The 22,386-nt window shown below is 39.8% G+C and overlaps 1 protein-coding gene across 2 annotated transcripts in view; it reads right to left on the bottom strand.

The window, feature by feature from the left end:
* Positions 1-14,244: 14,244 nt before the first annotated feature.
* PTCH1 (patched 1) overlaps positions 14,245-22,386 on the bottom strand; it is a gene marked incomplete at its 5' end in the record, with an annotated part of 82,814 nt that continues 74,672 nt past the window's right edge. For both annotated transcript variants that reach the window (XM_084629080.1, XM_084629079.1), the window contains 4 exons: positions 14,245-14,568; positions 16,500-17,031; positions 18,184-18,438; positions 20,195-20,294. In XM_084629080.1, coding sequence (XP_084485206.1) covers positions 16,501-17,031; positions 18,184-18,438; positions 20,195-20,294 — 886 coding nt within the window. In that variant the 3' untranslated portion in view covers positions 14,245-14,568; position 16,500. The remainder of the gene's footprint in view (positions 14,569-16,499; positions 17,032-18,183; positions 18,439-20,194; positions 20,295-22,386) is intronic.

The following is a 22,386-nucleotide window of genomic DNA, read 5'->3' as shown; positions in this document are numbered from 1 at the left end:
CTAGGGTCAACATCTGAATAAGAGCCTGAGATTACTCTGCACAAAAGACATCCCCTTACAAAGAGTTTGAGAGTCCCACAGTTAAATGCTGAAGTGGTTCCAGGATTCCATATGTCAAAAGAGGTGCAACCACGATGGAAACTCAGAGATCATGAATCCTAGCAAGCCAACAGAGTCACTTTTGAAATCAAATGAATTGGAATTGGTAGGTTTCACTCAACCGTGATAATTTACTTTATAGATTAAGGTGTGCATCTATCCTGGTGCGTGAATGGGGCTCCTAGGTGCTACCACAATATTACTGTGAATAACAACAACCAATTCGGTAGATATATTAGCCCAATTTGGTGAAGGTGCTGTGTACCCTCAGCTTCTCCTGAAGTCAATGGGAGTAGGGAGCATGCAGCACATCATAGGAAACATGCATCATCTCACAGGATGAGGCTCCAAGTCGGCTGATTTCAGCCTCAGGATCTTTCCCAGACCTAGCCTTTAATTCATTTTCCTTCATGTCTGATTTCTCCTGTGATCGTTCTTGGAGTACCCAGGATGGAGAGTCACCTTATTACCCCTTGCCTTTGGTGTGAAGGAATCTTGCTTGTGGTAAGAGGGTGTTAGCTCCCTAGCACCACCAGCTTTTCAGCCACTCAGTCACTCTGCTTTGGGCCATGCCAGCCTGTCTCTGTCTTGCAGGTTAACAATAGGTGCACCAGAGTCTCCTTGAATCGTTCCCCTATGATATCCACCCCCTGACACTGGCTACTTACAGAAATCCTAGATCCTCTACCCCCAAAGAAATTTAAAAACTAATCTCCTTGTAGTGACTACTGTACAGTCCCTTTAATACTTGCTCTTTTCTCTCAGCAACTCCTTATGAGATCTGGAGAATTTTGAAAGAAAACTCTCTAGGATGGTGACTCCTCTTAATAGAATGTTGTTGCTTGAGGTTTTGATGAGTTCAAGACAATAGGCAGTCAAATGGTCAGCCCTGAAGACAGGGGTGAAGATCTTAGTCCTCACTATCAAAAATGAAAGGGTGATTCCAGGAAAAGATGAGTGAAATATTCTGACACCTCACATGTGTCCCCCCAAACCAAAGACCTTCTCCCCCATTACATTTGCATTAAATAGATCTCAGAAAATGAAAACTATGCCATATTCTTTCAAATAAGTCAAACCTCTTCAAATTTGCCTGGTACTCTCCCCAAGAGTGCAATAATATCAAAATACTTGAGGCGTAGGAGAAGTGATCCATAGGCTGTGGAAGCCCCTAGGAGCGTTGAGGGGAACAGATTCTCCTCAACAGGGGCTGAAAGGACAGCCCCAAAGCCAGCAACAATGCCACCTTTTTGTAGGTGCTTCTCCTTAGTTTTCTTTCACCAGGTCTACAGCTCGCCAAACAAAAGTGGGGAGGAAACAAAATGTTAAATGAGGGGCATAAGAAAATTCTGAAACACCAGGTGCACCTTCCTACATTTTAGAACAAAAAGTGTATGCAAAAAAATAAGCCTACCTGGTATTTATCTTGGATTCTCTGCTAGAATAACTTGCCAGTAGCAAATTCCACACACTGCAACCATAGTTCCTTCTACACACTCACGTTTCCCATCATCCGCACATACACACTGCATAGAAAAACATTCAAAAAGCCAGTATCAACATTATAAAAAAAAACCCCCTAAAGCAGGTTATTGCCTCCCCTATATATTGGAACACAGGGCTCTTATGCCCACCACCCATTCACAGCCAAGTCTTCCAAGCCTCCTTGTCCTACATGATCATGTCCCCAATGATATTTTTTTATAGAAACTCAAATGAGTATTTTCAGTAATGTTTTGGCATTAAACACACTTTCTTTTTAATTTGTCTCCCTCATTTTCTGTTATTTCTCTCTTTCTGCTCTTCCCTCCTCCTCTTTCTATCTTGCTTACCTGTCTGTCACTTTTTACCTCAGAGAGCCAAGGTGAGTGAGGTAATATTTTTTATTGGACCAACTTCTGTCCAAGGGACAAGCTCCACAGAGCACTTCTTCAGGTGGAGCTCAAAAGCTTGTCTCTCTTATCAACACAAGTTGGTCCAATAGAAGATATTACCTCACCCATGTTGGGGGGGTCTCACATCCTCGTACCAACAGAGTTACAACAACTCTTTTACATCTCTTTTTCAGTGTCTGTTTTACCTGAACTTAAGGTCTGATCCAGTTCCCATGGACTTGAATGGGAGCTGGATCAGGTTCTTCACTTTCCTTTTTCAATATTCCCTCCTAGATCTCCCACTCTTTGTCATGCTCTTGATTCCCTTGCTTTGCAACACTTTCCCCTGACTCTCTCCCTGCTCCTTCTCTTATACTTTGCCTCTTTCTACCTAATCACCTGCTTGTGGCTTTCCCCACTCTTTCACTTTTTTGGGGGGGTCTTTTCTAGTCTCCTTCTGTGACATTACAATCTGGACCAATGAACAGCTATGTCCTGTCAGTTTTCCAACATGTGATGCTTCTTACACTGCTTTGCTGTGAGAGCTACCACTCTTGGCCTGCTCTCACACAACATGTAAGTTACTCCCAGTTATATTGTATGAGTGCTATAGCCAGCCACTCATGAATTATACTGCAGAGCAACAACAGCAAACTCCCAGTCTCAGACTTCCCCCAGAAATGTATGTCTTGTACTGCCCAGCTCTCTCCTGGACAATACAAGCTCATATAAAGTCTGTCATTTTATTAACAGAAAATGGTATGCACAAATTCAGTTATCCCAAATGGAATTTCCCCAAACACTTCAATCCAAATACACTGATTTAGATAAAACAGTAAAACAAGTTTATTAACTACAGAAAGATAGGTTTTAAGTGACTGCAAGTAATGAGGCATAAAAGTCAGAATTGGTCACAAGAAAATAAAAATAAAACACAACTAATGCCTAACTTAACTAAGTGCATTCAAAGCAAAGGTCTCTCTCACCATGTTTCAGCATTCTTACTGGCTGAATTTCTTTCAGCCAGGATCCCTCCCCCATTCTAATGCTGCTTCCTAATTGTTCAGGTGTTGTTGATGCAGTGGGTAGAGAGAAAGGAAGAGATAATTTGGGGAATCTGCTCTTCCTTCTTTCTCTTCTTCGAGCATCATCTCCAGCTGAAGTTCAGGAGATAGAAAGTCTGTATGGATGGGAATCCCAAGCTGTTTCTTTATCAAGATGTAGATTTTTCTCCCACACCATCTTTCCTGCCAAAGAATGGCCACTTAACTAGGTGATGGTCCATTTGATTTTGTTGACTCTGGCTGAGGCATCAGCTAGTCTTTGTCTCTGGGCAACTGGTTTGTGACTGCTCTCCAGACTTGGAACATGTATTAGTAATATCATACAGTAGAATTTTATAATTTTAATATACAATGTTGCCACACATATTTTACCAGGATAATAATGATCAGCAAATTATGAGTTTTCAAATGATACCTCACAAGGCATACTTTGTACAAAATGTATCAATCTTGTAAAAGGGGTGAACATAGGGGTGCAGACTGGCACTCTATCACCCCTTTTTTGATCTTTCCAAGTCTCTCTCCACTCATTCTGGATCTATTCATTCCATTCTCTCTATATCCCAGATGCTTCTAGTGTGTATCCTTCCTTTACTTAGGTCTGGCTTCAGGACTTTGGGGAAGGACAATAAGATGATGCTGTTAAAACTCCACAGTGAATCTGACTCCTTTTTAAAAATAAGTGCTTGTGTGTGTGTGTGTGTGTGTGTGTGTGTGTGTGTGTGAGTGGGTAGGAGGAGGGGGAGGCGTGGGTGGAAATCTTCAGCCCACCACCAACTTTCTGGAGTAGGTGAAGTGAAGTCCAGATGCCAATGTTGGGTTCAGTCCATAGTTTTCAGTACAGCTGGTTGAAAAATGGTAGGGTTTTTTTTTCCAAATAATTTTATTCTGAAAGTTATGTAAATTATTTTGAGATTTTTAAGTGTTTTATTTATACTTTCCCCCTTCTGTCATCCTTTAATCATTTTTCCTTTTTTTCTATTTTTCCACTGAAAAAGGGAATAGAGAAGTTAAAAGTGTAAAAAATAAAAAAAACTGAACAAAAACTGACAATTTTTAAATTTGTGTTTTGCTGAAAAAAATAGAATATTTTTTAAAAATAAAACATTTTTCACAAAAAGTTCAGTTCTGAAACAAGTCAATCTGCTGTTTTAAAAAAAATCCATTCAGAAAACTTCAGTAACCTCTAGTGAACAACATATAACAATGGTTCAATAGAGAAGTCTCTAAGTAAGCTGGGAATGACATGGCCCATGCGGCCCCAGTCCACCTCTGGGTTGTTTGTACAACCTGTGCTGATTTCTAGTGGTGTCTAGATTTCAAAGATACCAGAGTATCCTGCACCTACTGAGACACTTTCTAACAACTTGTAAAACATTAAAAACGCTCTGGGCCTGTCAAAATGGTTTCCTAAAACCTCCTGCACTACAATCCTGTAATACCATTTTGTAATGGCAATTCAGAATCCAAGAAATGTAAGGCAAGCAGTGTTAACTTGATAGGTAAGCTTTGATCTTTTTGAATCAAAGTATTTAAAATCTTTTTAGCAGCTTAAGACTCACACCCCGATTCTCAGTTATGCCATAGCCCCTTTATGTCAGCTCTGTTGACAAAAATGGCCTATGAAGTTGGCAGAACCAGCCTCCAGGGGAATTCCCATAATGCATGAGGCTTCCAATGAATGTCCCTACCTGCGCTCAACCCCAAGTATATGCACGATGGTGGAAGGAATGAGTGATCAGAGTACACTGCCCTCTGGCTGTTCTAGGCTATTGCATTGGGAAGTTGCAGGCAAACATAAATTATATCAACCTCTGTGGTTGGTATGGTGCATGGCTGCCTCCACAAGCAAGGAGCCCACACACATGCTATATAGTATGTATATATAGTACTGCATATTCTGTTATCTCCTCTCCCAAAATGCACTGAATTTAGCTCAATGCAGTTCAGACAGAGGCCTTGGATTTCCTTTCTTATTCATTTTTTAATTAATACTTACAACACTAAGTTTGCCCATTATGCAAACACTTACACATATGGTTAACTGTGCTAATGAGAGTAGTCCCACTCGCAGCAGTAAAGTTAAGCATATGTGTAAGTGTTTGTAGGATTGGGGGTCTAAATCATTTCCTGTCCTGGACATCTAAATTCACCACTGTTACTTAATGGGAGAGAATATTCTGTGTTAAATGTATGTGATTAACTAACATGGTTGTTTATGCTTGAGATATAATTATTAATATAACTCATGCAAAACTGGATCCACAAAATTGTATGGGGAATATATTCAGGGACTCCAATCATATTGGGAGAATCTGTGAGCATTAACACAAAACGTAATAAAGTATACAGGCTCAGATCATCCTCTCCCATGGAACCCTCCCAGGAGGGTCCTTGCTGCACACCAGGGCCGGCTCCAGGGTTTTTGCCGCCCCAAGCAGCAAAATAAACAAAACAAACTTGCCGCTCAGTGGCGGAATCCTGCCCGCCGAACACGGAGGCGGAGTTATGGTGCGGCTGCCGAATTGCTGCTGGCAACCGAAGATGAGTCCCGTCCCGGCGTGGAGTGGCCGCTGAATTCCCGCTGCTGGCAAGGGCGGACTGTCGCCCCAGAACCCGACGTCCTGCCGCCCCTTTACATTTGCCGCCCCAGGCACCTGCTTGGTTCGCTGGTTGGCATTTCCAGGGGTGTGCAAGAGGCCTTGTGTTTCTAAGGTAGTTCTGACTATTGGGTCCTTGACAGTACAGCACCCTTGGAGATAGGTGCCATGGATGTCTCCTGGCAGCAGCTGCCTTCAGGACCAGAGTCACCATAGAAGAATAAGGCTTAGATAATCCTACAGATGAATTATCTCTTTTTGACTAATCTCTGTAGGGCCAATGGTGGGGACAATGTACATCCACCCTGATCCCCTCCCAGCTACACTTTCTCTCAGTCCTCCGAATCTTGACAGAGCCCAGACCATATGGAGAAGTCTCCACAGTGGCTGGGGAAAAGATGTGAGGAGAACAACATTGAAGAGGTAGCGGAGTCTCACTTCTGTGCAGAAAAGGGGAGATCACTATGCAGAGGGTCCCTTCCCAGTATAGGCCTAAGTGGCAGTATCTGGGTCATAAAAGTTAAAGTACAATATTTTTCTTGAATTGTGGGCTTTATAAGACTTCAAAGAAATGGAAACAGAGAGAGACCAATGTTGGAAATGTAATACAGAAAATTCTGATTTAATACACATATGGTGAAATTATGTGATACTATACAATATTGAGAAAATATTAAACAAATTATGAATGAATTGTTGGCATAGAATGAAAATTCCCTATTGGATACAAGAATGGGTCTCTTGGACACCCCACCTGAAGGTGATGTGGCTTCTTCTCAGAAGCAGACATTTCTGCATATTGGTTTTCTTTTTGCAGATTTGTGTCTTACATGACAATGGAAATCAGAAAGGCCCCCAGCAGTACATGAGTTTGAGAAGTTTCACAGAGTATCACCAATGAAAAACTAGTTTACATGAAATGAAATAAGACTACTGAGAAAAAAATGAAATCTTTAGCTGGACACAATGGTGTAAAAAAGACTGTTTCATTATACTCAATGGACTGAATCATGCACATGAATAACTTTACTTATATGAGCAGTCCTACTGAAGTCAATAGAAGTACTCACTTACTTAAAGTTAGGCATGTGCTTAAACACTTCAAGAAATCACAGCCTTACAATCTAGGTCCCATTACATAAAGCAAGAATCTCGATGATACTCCTGGTACGCTCATTTCAATAAAGAATTTTTTTTAAAGATTTCTTAATAATTCCTAAGGAACCATAAGTGACTATCGTGTAAATCCTTCTTAGTTTGTGGACTACTGCTTCAATGGACTGTAATGAATACTTTGGAGCATTAAAACCTTAATGCTAGAGAACATTCTCAGAAGCTGGCTTAAATCCGTATGCTAAAATTCATTTGGAATTTGTTTTCTAAAATAGATTAACATTTTCACAGACAAATGTGGGGTTTTTTTTTGTGTATGTAAAAAATACCCTCACACTTCTACACACATATTTTCCCCCAAGTTACTCTGAAGTGCTTGGCTATAGTATGGAGACACAGTTTGAAAAAATTAAATTGACAAAATAGAACAATGTTAAAGTTGCTTATTTTTAAAGTCAGAAACCATTACTCTTAATTGGTTTCCCATTCCTGAAATTTCTAAAGGTCTGAATAATTTTTAGTAGGTCTCTACTACAATCTCTTCATTCAATAAAATGGCCAGATTCATCCCAGCTATAACTGCACTGACTTTACTAGGGTTATATAAAGGATAAATTAGACTCATTCACTCAGTTTCTGTACCACCAGAATTTTTCAGTTTTCACTATGTGACTTTCACAGGTTAACAGAGCCTAACCAGAACAAAAATAATTTTGCTATATGCCTGATCAGAAAGCTTTATAATACTTATTCAAAATAAAAATTGTTACTACCATTTAGTTCCCACCCTTATAACTAAACATAAAGACACTTCAACATGTGTGACCAGGTAAGTATGTTATGCTTATCTGGTTATTTAAATATAAAATATTGGTTGTTTATTCTGTTAAATTAGAATCTTCTATTATTTTACAGGCAGGTCTCAAAAACTATCACAGAAGCAAATATTCTACACTAAAATGTAGCTGTCTATTAATACGATGTCTTTTACTAGGAAACAGACATAATTCATTGTCACTTTCCCCCATGAAATGGAGGCCTGACTGGATTTTTTTATCCCATTTATTTGTTATTTAGGGCCAGATTGTGAGGCCCTTATTCACGTTGGTAAACTGTTACTCACACCAGTAGTTCTACTGAAATAAGGAGCTCAACTCCAGGCCTTAACAACTAATAAACAATTTATGTCTCACATTATCTGATAGAACAAACTGTTTGGCTCACAGAGGTAAATTTTCTATTTAAAATTATGAATGTCCTAGGAACTTTGTAACTGGATAAGGATAATTGGATAATTTCACCTCTAGATTATTGGATTGAAGCCAGCTCAGCTTGGTGGTAACTAAAGGTCATTTGTCATCTGACATATATTTGGTGACCCGTGGAAAATTAACTGATGTACTCAATAAACAATAATTGCTGTACAAGTGTCTGTGAGGTAATGGAGCCTCCTAAGTGGGAAACTAGAGACCTGATCCAAAGCTCATTCAGGCAACGGGACCCTAGCTTCCAACCCAACCCAGAATTTTTCAATTCCTCTGTACAACGAACTAAGAACATACACTCATGACACAAGGAGAAGAGGTTTCCAGTGGTAACATATGCCTGGGTTGAAAAAGGGTACTGTAACAACCTCCATTTTTCTATTCCTTCATGCATATTGAGTAATAAATGCTTGGTTTCCTGTTTTTGTCTCCTCTTTTCTTAGAGGACTACCCAGATACCTTTTCTTTACAAGTCTGGTGCTTCCAAAACCCAAAGTTTGAGAGGAAAATGCCAGGATTGGTCATTTGAACAATTCCTTGAGTTAAAAACCTTTTCTTTACACCCACGTTTTAAAACACAATTTAAATATGTTGTTTTACCTGATGGGTGAATCTACTCCCCTGTTGCTTGTGGAGATTCCTTCTTTTGGCCTGGTTTAAAAGCTGCTTTATACAGGGTTGTGGAGGCTCAGTTGAAGGGTATCCTGGGAAATGAGTTCCTAAGCTGAGTGCTAAAGCATGTGAAATAGGAAGTATGGAATTCTGGGAAATGGTCTCCTCACAAGAGGCCGGGTGCTGAAGTGAGCAGTGATTGTCTGGGTGCTACATTTTGTCATCTTATTTTGCTTTTACCCTATGCCTTGAGCTCTGTCTCTTAATGCTATTTGTTGCAGTAATAAAAAGTGACTATATTTGCACACTGGTGTCTGGCAGCACTTTCTTCATGAACCTGTTAAGGTGTCTGTTATCTATTGTAATTGCCCTTCAGATAGCCTCTCTTGTTGACACTGGGCCAGATCCTCAAAGGAATGTAAGCACATAATACTGGGAATTAGATGCCTAAATACCTTGGAGGACTGGGGCCAGTGTTACTACAGACTGAATGAGCCAGTGAGTCAGTAGCATCTTTGGAGCAAAACCCTTCTTTAAAAAATAGCTGTGAATTAGCATGTGCTGTGTCTACATTAGCCTTTCTGGGGAATCTACTACTGTCTCACTATGACCAGCGGAGCTGCACCAGTGGAGACAGTGGTGGAAGTGCTAGTGTGCCCACGGCCCAAGGATTTTTAGCATGTATCAACTAAATCTGAGCAGAGCAGGTTTAGCTGGTACGATAAAAATGCCAGTGCTCTGTCTATACTTATGTTCCCACTGATGAAACTGCGGTGGTAGTAGTGAAATGATGTGAGATTTCCCCAAAGACGTTATTGTAGATTGCGCCTTGATTTGAATTCAACTGTTAATAGAGCCAAAGTGTGAGGGGCAAGCTTCCTTAACTTGTGCTATGGCCCCACAGGTTGACTGCATTTTCACTTTGATCTGTCCAAACATGATAGTATCCCTTCAGCTTTCTAGCTTAAGAAACTGAGAGTGCACACTCCGTCTTATTTAATTTTTATTAGCTAAATTGACGATGTAAAGTTAGAATGGGAAAGTATTTTTAAGCCACTTACTTGTTTCCTGGCATGCATCCTGGGCCAGTAATGGGGTCCACCATGACTGCAACAAATAGGATAGGAATAATTAAATGGCTTAGGGAACTAGTAATTGTTCTCATTACTTGTGTCAGTGTTTAAAAGTAATTAAAATTTGGCAAAGGTGATTTTCAGATATAAGCAGCTGGTGTCTCAGATTCTCATTAGGGAGGTAAGTTACCAAAAATGAAACACCTGTTTCTATATCAATGCTGCTGCAGTTTAGCAGTACGCAACATTCCTGGAGCTGTTAAATATATGCGTTATGCCAACAAAAATTCAGCCACATATTTACTTAAGCCTTGAATAAATACGGCTGATTTCTAACAAAAATCTAAGTAAAGTTTTACCTGAGGTTAATAAAACGCAAAGTAAGAAAATGTGTCATTTATAATATAACCATGAAGAGTAATACAAGGTAAAGAGCTATTTTTTAATGCAAAATGGGATTTTAAAAGAAAAATCCTCCATTCTGACTGGCTGTCAGCATATTAATATTTTTCCAGTTCGATGGACTGAATGATTCTCATGAATTACTGGGACTGGAAAAGCCTTGTTAGCATTACCAACTGGTCAGGATTTTACTTACCATTGACTATATTATGGGTTATAATTAGGGCTGGATGAATAACTGATTTTTTTCGTTTCAGTGGTTAAATTGAAAATTTTTTAAAAAATTCACTTTGGATCAAACGCAAATGAACATTTTTTTGTTTTTCTTAATGAAATAATAATTTCTATTTTTGTTGAAGCAAAATATTTTGTTTAACCCACAATGATTTTTTCAGATTTATATCTTTTTTAGAACAACTTTTAAAAATGTGTTTTAAATTAAATTTGGGAAAATTCTGAAACAAAATGTATTTTTTTAAATGAAAAGTTAAAACATTGGCCAAAAATATTCACCAAATTTGACCTGAATTCACAAATAGTTTTGGTTAACCTAAATCTGCATTTTTCAGTGAACAAAACTATTTGCACACAAAATTTCTCCTAGCTCTGGTTATAATACATATAAGTCCTAGCAATGCAAATCTTTTCTGACTCTTTGCTCTTGCAATTAGTCTTATGGACTGCAACGGAACTATTTATGTGAGCAATGACAGTACATGTGAGTAAGGGTTTGCCATCCAGGTCCTTAAATTATAACCAAATTAATAATTTACAATTCATCTTCCAGACAGTTTATAAATATCACCTTGGATAAAAAAAGGAAAATAGGTATTTGGCACTGAAAGACTGAATGTGAATAAACCAAGAGCCTGATCATGTCTTCCACTAAAGTGAGTGGAGAATCAAACGGTGGATGTATTGTAAGTATTGTATGTTTATGCAAAATCATGTTCTGGTTGAAAAATATGCAATTAATAATCCACAGTGTCACAGGTGATAGACTAGTTTTGCCTAATATTACATATACAAAGTGAGGTAGGAGCAAACAGAGAGGAAGCCAAACCAAAACCTGGCATCTGTAGTTTGGATTGGAGTTTACAGCTTGGATCTACCTCCAGAAGGGGCCAAATCTGAACACAGATTCCAAATATTTTGAACACTGGAGGATCCCAGTTTCAAACCCCAAGTTTGGGAGATTCGAGATCTTGGGTTTGGTTTGGCCAGTTACAGAGATCTGAAATTCAGAAGCAGGATTCAGTTTTTCATGTTTGGCTCAGGCCCAACTCTGGTAATAAAAAGTAAGAACTGGTGCATTAATTCTGAAGCCTTTGACTGTAGAATCTAGTAAATTGGATCAATCATACGACTTACACTTCCAAGAACGATTGCTACTTTTCTGTTACATAGCTTATGGCTACTGTAAAAAAAGCATTCTACAAACACCAAATACGTAATCAATAAGTTATAATATTTTTTATTCATGTTAGAATTTCTATCAGTGTTTGAACATTAATATTTAGAGAGTTTGTACAATTGCCACTCCAGGTTTAAAATGAGAACCACACTAGATCACAAATGGTAACTAAAACACAATTCAGAATCGTATGAATATTCACACTCTCTTTCTTTCTCAACACTGTTAAACATTTTCTTTTTCCGCAATGGGGTTTAAAATGAAAAGTGTGCACTGTAATCATGTCTCAGCAATGTTCCAAAACATAATGGTATCATCATTACATATAAACTCTTTAAAAATATACTTCTGTCAAAAGACTTGATGACTATTATGTACACTACAAAAATAAATTTTCATATAAATAAATTATATGGCATACTTTTATCTTTGTAACTGAAATGACACAAACCCACTCCTGCCAAAATAGGCAGGCAATGAGACCCAGTTTGAATATTTTTGTCCTTTTTACTCCTTACACTAAAACCTACAATGAGTCCTTAATGTAAATGTTATATACTCTTTCCTATTTAACATTAGTAAGCACTCTATACAAATAAAAATTCCATTAAAAGTAAAAACATAGCTGTAATAGTGTTTCCAATAGAAATAAAATCCCTGCATTTTGTTTGTTATAAACTGGCATGACAAATACTGTAAGAAAACATTCTTATGATACAAAAATATAAATATCACCCACGATTAAAAAAAGTTAAAAAACAAACCATAAAACACAAAGTTGCCAGCCACCGAGTTCTCCCTTTGCCAATGTGACTATAGGAGAAAAGGTCTACATTGTGCAGAAAGCAGACAGCTCACCCACGCACAAACACACAGAATAAGGAATTGGGGGGAAGAAGGGGAGAAGAGATGAGACATCAAAATTTTCCTTGCTCCCTCCCTCCCTCCCACCATCTACAAGAAAAAAAAAGAAAAAAAAAGTAAAGGGGTGGGGGACTGACTGACTGATACCAGAGCAATATCAGTGGGAAGCCATAGTGACCTCTGACACAGTAACACGTACACTTGGCAGTTGAAGGTAGCTTCCAATTAGTATCATACAGTTTTGTTGCAGAGTTTTTATGATCTGAGGTCACTACACTGCTAGTGCTAAATTGGGGCCTGTTGTCTTTTTGTCATTAAGAGTTTTCATGTTAGACAGTGAGCTGGACCAGTAGGCAGTTACGGGATTAACCCTTAGTGTGCATCTAAACAGTAGCTTATGTACCAATGGGACAATGCCAGGCTCATCAGCTGTTCTTTTAGTGTTCACATTGGATACCTGTAAACAAGTGCCTCATGTCAAAGTGTTTTCAAGGGAGCAAAAAAGGCATGACAATTTGTGCATGATAGTCATAGTCCTCCACTTTGCTGGGAAGGCCTGCAGGAAAAGAGCCTTTCAGCTACTGGAGAAGTATAAATTCCAATCAAACAATGCCTGGCCTGGAGTGGCCAATTTTGTATTTAGAAACACAGATCTTGTGTTTTTTCTAAACTGAATATTTGTTTTATATATATAAATAAATAAAAATTCAATTTTAACTTTAAAAAAAAGAAAAGAAGCTAAATTAGATTCATGAAGGGCTCCCAGTTCAGTTTAGCTATTTTAATTACAAGTACTAATGCAGTAAGAGTTACCTTAGCGGGGTGGGTGGAAAATCACCCCAGGCCTTAGGTGTCAATTATTATGGTCCTGGATCAAGCAGATCAGTAAAATAAGAAGTGAAAATAGATGAAGAAAATAATAATAAAAAAAGTTCTAATTTTTGTCACTTTATATTAACTTGCTTTCTGCCATGTAAATAAAGTGATGAGGGATGCCAGATTGCTTTGAACTGTGCCGTTACTGTAATAAACAACCATATTATTCCAGTACCACTCTATTTTACAATATCGATATCAAAATATGGCATCAGTACATACAAAGGCATATGCTAACTGGATTTTAGCAACTTTCAATACCCAACACCCTTTGCAGTTAAGGGAAATGAGTATGTTTTGCACTTACATGGCACCTTTCACAAAGGATATCAAAGCACTTTCCAAACAGTAATTAAGCCTCACAACACCCCTAGGAGGTAGGTAAGTATTATTATACCCATTTTACAGATGCAGAAACTGAGGCATGGGGAGGTTAAGTGACTTACCCAAAGTCACACACAGCAAGTCACTGGAAGATTTAGTTATAGAATCCATATGCCCTTACCTCCTGTCCTCTCTTCTATTTTAATCATCCATTTGACAATAGCAGTCTGGAGATTCTGTTACGTGCCAAGGCATTTTTCACTGGCATTTAGCAATAGGGAAATCCTGACTCTGACAGCATCAGTGAGTTAATAAGCCCACTAAGGGTTACCATACAGTAAAAAAAACCTACACTACCGTACACTGGGAACATACATACACACACATGCACACAGCAAAACAAAACCTGCACATAGCTAAACCTACTTAAACCACCAAGATTAACGTGCTTTTCTTCATATCTGCTCATTTAAAAAAAAATTATCACGCATAGCGTGTTTGAAAGTTAACAGTAACATTTCATACTACCACAGGGTTGTGAAATGCAAATTTTAAAATATTTTAAACACATACCTTTACAAAAAATCCTATTACATAAGCAATATTTGCATAGAATTATACAAGTAAATTATACAATATTTAAGCAGCAGCAACATATGCTGAAATTTAAGACTAGATTAATCTTAGTTGTGGCACAGAGATCAATGTACAATAAGTACAGAACACAAACAATATTGTCCCACTCTATTAACAAGAGTTAACTCCAGATTATACTACTTTACATTGTTCCTTTGTATATTACATATGTGTACACCTTTTAAATATTTATAGAAATATTTAACAACATAATACAATAGGTTACAGTAACAGTGAACTGTTATCCTGATGCAGCATGTCCTTTTCCATAACTTCAAGCAGTTCTCTTCAAGCAGTTCTGGAAAGAGGAGGTTTCCCCATCTTTGGCCTCTTCTTTGCTTCAGTTGTTACCCTTTACAAAAGAGAGAAAACACAACTGTTCACTTAAAGCTTAAGAAACATAAACCAAACCAACCCAAAATGCATGTAATGATTCTTGTGGTTAAGGTACAGGACCAAGAGTTAGGAAATCAGGAATCTATTCCCATCTCTGTCACAGATGTCATGTTTTAAATGTCCACTAATTTTGAGTGCCTCCATTTCTGCGTACCTGACTTCAATTAAAGTCAATGGAAGCTGCAGGAGAATGAGGTCTTAGGCATCTCAAATTGGACACCAACTGAGGTACCCAAATTAGTGTCCACTTTTGGAAAATTTGAACCTGGCCTTCTCTTTGCCTCAGAATCCACTTCCTTGGGATTCCACTACTTGCCATCTTCCCAGGAGAGCTGTGAGGATATATTCGTACAGAACTATAAAAATACTTTGAAATCTTTGGATAGAAGCTTTAGAAGTGCAAAGTATTTTAATTAGAACTGGTCAAATATTCCCTTTGGAAATTTTTGATGGAAAATACCTTTTCATCCAAAATGAAAATTTTCATTTTGCTCAACGTTTTTTGTGTGGTGATGAAACACTTTGAAACTTTTCAAAAAATTTCATTTTGTTTCTGTGGACAAAACACACATATTTTTTCACACCTTTTTTCAGATGGGAAAAAAGTAACAGTGAGAAAGTGACCTCCTCCAAAACTATTTTGGGTGTGTGTGTGTGTGTGGACCCTCCCCCCCAAAATTATAGAAAATTTTGAATGACATGAAACATTTTCATTTCTTTCAAAAATGTTTTCTGAAACACACACCTCTCATTTTTACATCTTTATTTTATCACCTCAAAGCCATTGGGGATGGAGGAGGGGGAAGAGTTTACCTTCATTTTCATTTTATGGGTCAAATCCTCAAGGGTCAGGAATTATCTCTGACAAACCTAAGGAGCATTCACAGAGCAACTCAGTGATGGTTACCAAAGCCCAAAGCCTGTAATAGTGGCAGCTCCACTCCACCCATACAGGGTGACTTGTTCAGTTCCTGTTCAGCAACCCACTGGACACGCCCACATACACAGAACTCCACTTCATGAGAGCTTGGACCGAGCCCACTTAAAGCAACACTGTGCAGGAATGTGGGTAATCTCCGTACAAATACTTCCTTCAGCCTGCCTTGCACTGTGCAGCAGAACTATAGAAGTTCTGATGCACCAGAGGATTTGGCTAAGTAGTTTATATTCTTTTTACTACATTATATTCAAGGGTCACTTTCTTTTGAAAGTAAGTAACTGGTGGTTTTACTCCTTCCCAACAAATGTTGTTATGTGTGAGATTTTAGGAGGCAGCCTGTTTGAATGATCTGAGCATACCTGGGTACCAGGAAATCCAGGTCTGACTCCTGTTCCATGGCCTTGGACAAGTTGAACAATGGGTATTCTATGCTGCAACTGGGAGGTGAACTGCAGTGCGTGTTGGCATAAGCAAGCTAGTTCTGAGCTAACCAGCTAGCCCCCATGAGTACCTGAGCAACATCCTGGGCGGGACTGTACTTGGATGGCTAGCTCATGGTGCTGCCAGTGCCACTGTGGCTACAATGCTATTTTTAGCAAGCTAATTGGATCAAAGCTGCTCAGGTATGCCTGCAGGTACTGCAATTACACTTCCTGAGTGCACCATGGATACATCCAATTTTTCTGCTTCAGTTTCCCCACCTGAAAAATTGGGATAGTACTATTTACTTTAATACTTGCACAGAACTCTGAAGAGGTCAAGGGCTAAGTATTGTTGGTTCACCCAAGCTTATTTTCTAATGCAAAATGCACCGATATTTATGGGTGGGAAATGCCAGTCATTGCTGCCCAGAGGGTAAAGCAGCTGGGAGGAAAGATACCTTAGAAATTCTTGTCTTTTTCCTTTCCCCCGCCCCACACCATTGTCTGGGAAGGACAAAAATGTACCTTAATCTGAGCTGTTGCCATTTGTCCTTTCTTCACATTCAACATCTTGCAGTTCTATTACTTCTACTTTAGAGTTTCTCCTCTCACAACGTACATTAAAAGGCACATGGGGGTCCTCAAATGTTCCATGGTCAGTTTCATGGTATCCTTCGTAAGATGGAAAGCCTCCTCCATGAGAGTTATGGCTGTGCACAGCAGGGTGTACAGCAACAGTAACTGAAGCGGAGGCAGTCACAGTAGTGATAGGCTGGCAGTATGCTGGCACTGAAGTACCCATGGCAGTGAATACTGGGCTTCTAATGTTATGAGAGCGAGCCCTATGGCCCGAGCGGTCCCTATTGCTAGGTCCAGAATGCCCTTCAGTAGAAATTTCAAAAGCGTCCCTGCGCGGCCTGTAAGGGGGCGGTCGTACTCCTTCCCTCAGTTCTCGTCTAGGTTGTCTGTTATGATGCCATGTCTGCTGGGAGCCGGCTTCTGGCTTAGACTGTAATTTTGGACTTGGCTGATGACATCTTGTCTCTGGCTGAACCACCTGGAAATGAAATGAGATACGCGGTTAAATCTCTGCCCTAAAGCATGTAAACAGAAGTTGCACATGCTATGGAAATATTTTCCCTGGTACAACTCTGAAGTGCACGGTCCTGGACTATCTCTAGAAGTGAAGCATTCTGGAGTCTTATTTGTGCCTTTTTCAAAGACAGTTCTCTCCCAAAATTGTTACAAGCCGTTGGGAAGTACAACTTTGCAGATAAACACAGGACTGTCATTGAAAGCATTATGTATACCTCCCACATACTGCTCAGTCTTTTGAAAGGGATAGATCGCAAGCACTACAACTTAAGTGGTTCAATAACCAAAATTGCTGGGCTTTGGCAAAGACTCTCTTCCAGCTGGGGTACATACACAGGATGTTAGTGGGACAGTTTGTATAGATTGCAGAAATCTGGTTTCTGGATCTCTGTAAAAAGCGTGAAGCACAGCGGCCACATCAGTCAATAAACCGTGACCAACTTCAAATGTGGCTCTGCTTGTACCTATTTTTAGGCCTCTGCTGAACAAAAACAGATCCGCATTGCAGCTCAGCGTGCAGCATCCTGGGGGGTAGGAGACGGAGCTTTTTAGTTTATCTTTGAAAGGAAAGTTATGCTGGCCCAGTGGCTTAGGGCTTGGGCACTGTGCTGACACACAGCAGACCCAAGGTTTGGAGAAACCGTGAGACACTCTTTCCCTGGTCTGCACCAGCCCTTATCCTCTAAAATGTATTACTGGAAGAGAAATATAGTATGAAGATAGCCCATGTGGCTCTGGGTGGAGACCCATTAATTCCAGAGTCCCTTCCCTTCTCTTTCACAGAGGTCATCTGGAGCAAAGGACCTGCCAGTCCTGCACTTCCAGCTCAAGCCAGTATACTGCAAAGCCATTTACTGATGAAAATGCGCTGTGCTTTGATACCACCATTTTATCTAAATTTCCTTCCTAAATGAAGGGGTGAAAAAGCCTGAGCACCCATCATCTGGAAGTGCTCTTAAGTTTGGGCCAGTTGCAGCCAGAAGTACAATGGAAAAAAAAAGAAGTCAGAATATAAACGTTGCTATACAAACTGAAAGAGACAAATTCTTCTAAAAAGCCAAAACGAAGTAACTTCCTCCCTTTTGTCCCCCAAACCAACATGTGGGCTACTTACAGTAGATCTGGCAAAGACAGGATTCTCAGTTGCTTCCACTATTACTTGGTGGACTGGTGCACCAGAGCTCTGAGTGGCCTCGTACTGATGGAGTTCCTCACTGATTCCTGACACTGTAGTCTGAGAACTGTACTCGGAATCAGATGAATCTGATCCATTATTTGTGTGTCCAGGTGGCAGTGCAAACCTCACAATGCTAGGGGCAGGCTCAGGAGATGGAGTAGGCAATCTGTTCCGTCCGTTAGCTGGAGAAACCTAATAATGATAATTAAGCCCCCGTATAATTACTAACATTCAACAAAAATGTTCCTCACCAAACTACATTTACTCTTGTCACCAAAACCATTTTGTTATTTATTATTTGCTGCATTCTCTGTTACGGTGCACAGAGCTGTACCAAAAAGAAAGAATCACAATCGCTGTCTGTGGATGTGAACATAATTATATATATTCCTGTCAATGTCTGGATGTGTAAGGGTGTATATTACATATATTTCTTGGTATGTCATTAAAAGGGTAATTCCATGACTGTGTATAGTGTGTATCCATTAGAAAATATGGTTCTGTGTCTGTACATAGACAGATGGATAAACACATAATAGCAAGTACTCTGTGTGTGTGCAGGGCCGGTGAAAGGATGTTTCGCACCCTAGGCGAAATTTCCACCTTGTGCCTGCCCACCCTGCCCCAGGAGCCCTGCGGCAGCTCCCTGCCCCCCCCCCCACCCTGAGGTGCCCCCCCTGCAGTAGCTCCCAGCCGCCCCCTCCCTCCATCTCGGCAGGGGTGCTGTGCGACAGCTCCCCGCCCCAGCTCACCTCTGCTCCGCCTCCTCCCTAAGCATGCCGCCGCTGTTCCACTTCTCCCGCCTCCCAGGCTTGTGGCGCCAATCAGCTGTTTGGCGCTGCAAGCCTGGGAGGGAGAGAAGCAGAGCGGGGCGGTGCTCAGGGGAGGAGGCAGAGCAGAGGTGAGCTGGGGCGGGGAGTGGTTCCCCTGTGCGCTGCCCCCCCACCCCGTTATTTGCTGCAGGCGGCCCTCCCTGCGCCCCATCTCACCTCCATTCCATCGCCTCCCCGGAGCGCGCTTTTCCCGCCCCCAACCACTTGGTGCCCTAGGCTATCGCCTAGTTCGCCTACTGGTTGCACTGGCCCTGTGTGTGTGTGTGTGAGAGAGAGCGTGTTTTTTATATATATATATATATATATATATACACACACTCCCCCATATCTATATCTCCACACACACTATGCACACAGCCATAAAGTTATTCTCTTTTAATAACACTAGAGAAAACTCAATGATCATGCCTTAGAGGGGTAACTGTGATATACCCAATGAGCTATCAAGTGGAAGTTTGAAGGCTATGAATGCTCTCTTGCTGGATTTGCACTGGATGGTTTAAGGCCCTGATCCTGCAAAGGGATCAACCGCATGGACCAGGATCTCACTAAAGCCAACAGGATACCACAAGAGTGTACTTGCAGATAAGGGAGGATCCTTTTGCAGACTTGTGGCCTAAGGCAGTGGTTCTCCAGCTGTGGTCTGTGGACCACCACTGGTGTGTGGAGCCCTTCCTGGTGGTCTGCTGAGTTAAATATTTTGAGAATGAAGCAACGGAGGGGCCGGAGTGTTAGGAGGAAACATAGATCTACAAAAGGAGCTCTTTCACAAAATGGCCTGTAGAATGAAGAAGTTGAGGAAATCCCTGCTCCTAGGGCATAGTTAATACATGAAATTCTGCTTAAAAATAAAGCTAATTAAATCATGCATTTGTATCTAAATCAAAGAGACAACTTCCAACCCACTGGTTATTATACAAGACACCTTCTGATTACTAATCAAGAATATCAAATTAAGAAAAGAAACCATATTTAATATATTTTTTTAAATAAAACAAAAAAAAGAGCAAGAAACTTAAATAAAAATCAGAATTACAAAGAGAATAATAGGTTTCTAGGGAAGAAAGAAAAAAAGGACACATTCATTTCTTCTGCTCATAAATGTAACTACTGACCTCAGGATATGGTCCAAAGAATGAAAGAAGAACTGGAAGCAGCACCAATCCATTTAGAACTCCCAGAATAGTTAAAATTGCCAAAACAGCAAAGAAATACCTGAAATATTGTTTAAAACAGGGAGAAAAGGGCCATGAATACCATTAGACATACAGAAGATTGCATACTACTCCCCAAAATAATGTAACTTTTAAAAAAAAATATGCTAATACAAGTCTCAGAAACGTTAAAAATATTGTACAAAATCATGACTTTTAATTAATAAATGTATTTATTTAGTACCTTTTGAATTAGAGAAGCTACATTCCAGAACCCAAGTGTTAGTTGATAAAGGAAAGAAAAAAAATCAGTTTGTTAATTTACCAAAATCTTGTGGCATGTAATGTTATTTATAAATGTGTTACACAAACACAAAAATATGGAATGTGAACTGAATGGCTGAATGGACTGAAAGCACAAATACAATGAAAAGGGGCCCCCATTAGCGAAAACCCAGCAGAAGCAAACAAATGAAGTGAAGGGTGTAGAATTTAAACAATTTAGCCAAGAAGGAAAAGAAGCCCACTTCTCCCAGCAGCTAATCCACTGTGAAATGCTTCTGCATCTAACAGTGGAATCTCTAATTAAATCTCTAGTGTATCAGGTAAGGCTTTCCCTCGCCGTTCATTAATCACAACTTTCCGCCTAGAATTCTGTGAGTTCCAGTTTTACCAAATAGCTCAAATTGCAACCTTTTTAGAACACAGGAACCAGCTTTCTGCCAAGAAAATGCTGCCCATTCTGTAGTAAGCTTCAGCATTGTACTGAGTAAGAGCACTCCACAATGGCAGAGCTGCATTGCAGGCTAATCTTTTGTTGAACAATTTAGCATCTCTGAATACTCTTGTTTTGCGTCAGCCAATTCAAACATAAAGGCTGAAGTACTATGGAGGACGAGGAAAGTGCACAAGTGGTTGTCCTTTCCCACCATTGAGGGCTAAGGTCTGGGATCCTTCATGAATACCAAGGTAAACCTGTCAGTAAAAGGGAAGCCTTACTAGTTGGTATTCGGCACAGCTGGAGTTCAGACTAAACTCAAGGCTGCGTTGCAACTAATGATTTCAAGGGCTCAGTCTTGGACAAATTTTTGGATGGTCAGGGTGCAGGAGGAAAAGTAGGGGCAAGTTTCCTAATAATAGCGCCACTGCTGATAACATTGTTTAGCAGGCGACAAACTTTATTGCCTATGTTTCCACATCTGATCAAATATATTAGATTCCTGTAAAACTACAACTATCCTGCTGTTGTAAACATTTTGGAATTTTTGATCTGCATTACCAAAATCAAGGAACCAATCTCCTTCACTAATATAAACTACCAGAACTTCATGCTGGGACATGTATCAACAACAGGCATTAAAACACATTTGCATCTCATCCATCTAACACTAGAATAAACAGGCTGATTACAAGTCTGGCCACTTAGCATATACAATGTCTGTTAATTTACTTAATCTTCCTAAACACATTGATGGGCTAAACTATCCCTTTCCGGAAGTTTGGAGTCTTCTTCACTCACTGTAATAGTACTTCAGATTTGCTCATTTATTTTACATCTGTCTTAGAGAAAAACAAGGGGAACTGAAGCCAGATTGTGCTAGAAAAAAAGAAACTGATGGGCAAAGACAAAGTTAAACAACAAAAGTTTAAAATGTGAAAGGCTCCTTTTATTTGTTAAGCAAATATCAAATCCCAATTTGGAATCAAACAAGACTACATGCTGCCATTTACTATGTCATGAAAATGTGCACACTATCTGCTTATGTGTTCAATATGTAGAGTATTACAACAAAGATGCTACTGTAAATTTCATTCAATCTGCAGGAAAAACCCAATCCTGTGAAGTGCTCAGCATGTTATAGGAGCAGGCCCTAACTGAATAGTTCTGCCTCATTCCCTCACCACCAACAAAAACTGAGACACACAGAAGACTTGGTGGAAGTTGCACTTAAGGGTACATAGTGTGTAGTTATGAAGACCATGAAGCTATGATCCATGCAATTCTTGTTAGGCAAGGAAATAACCTTCCTTTCCTTGCCGTCTCCAAATCTCTCTCTCTCTCTCTTACATACACGCACACACAGCTAAAACTTAATAGTTAGTCTCTCAGTCATAGCCTTGACATTTTTTTTGTTACATGACCTGATTTAGTT

Source organism: Lepidochelys olivacea (genome assembly GCF_965140295.1).
Source record: "Lepidochelys olivacea isolate rLepOli2 genome assembly, chromosome: 5".
NCBI lineage: Eukaryota > Metazoa > Chordata > Testudines > Cheloniidae > Lepidochelys > Lepidochelys olivacea.
Note: the sequence above shows the minus strand (reverse complement) of the source record. Positions and strands in the feature narration are given on the sequence as shown.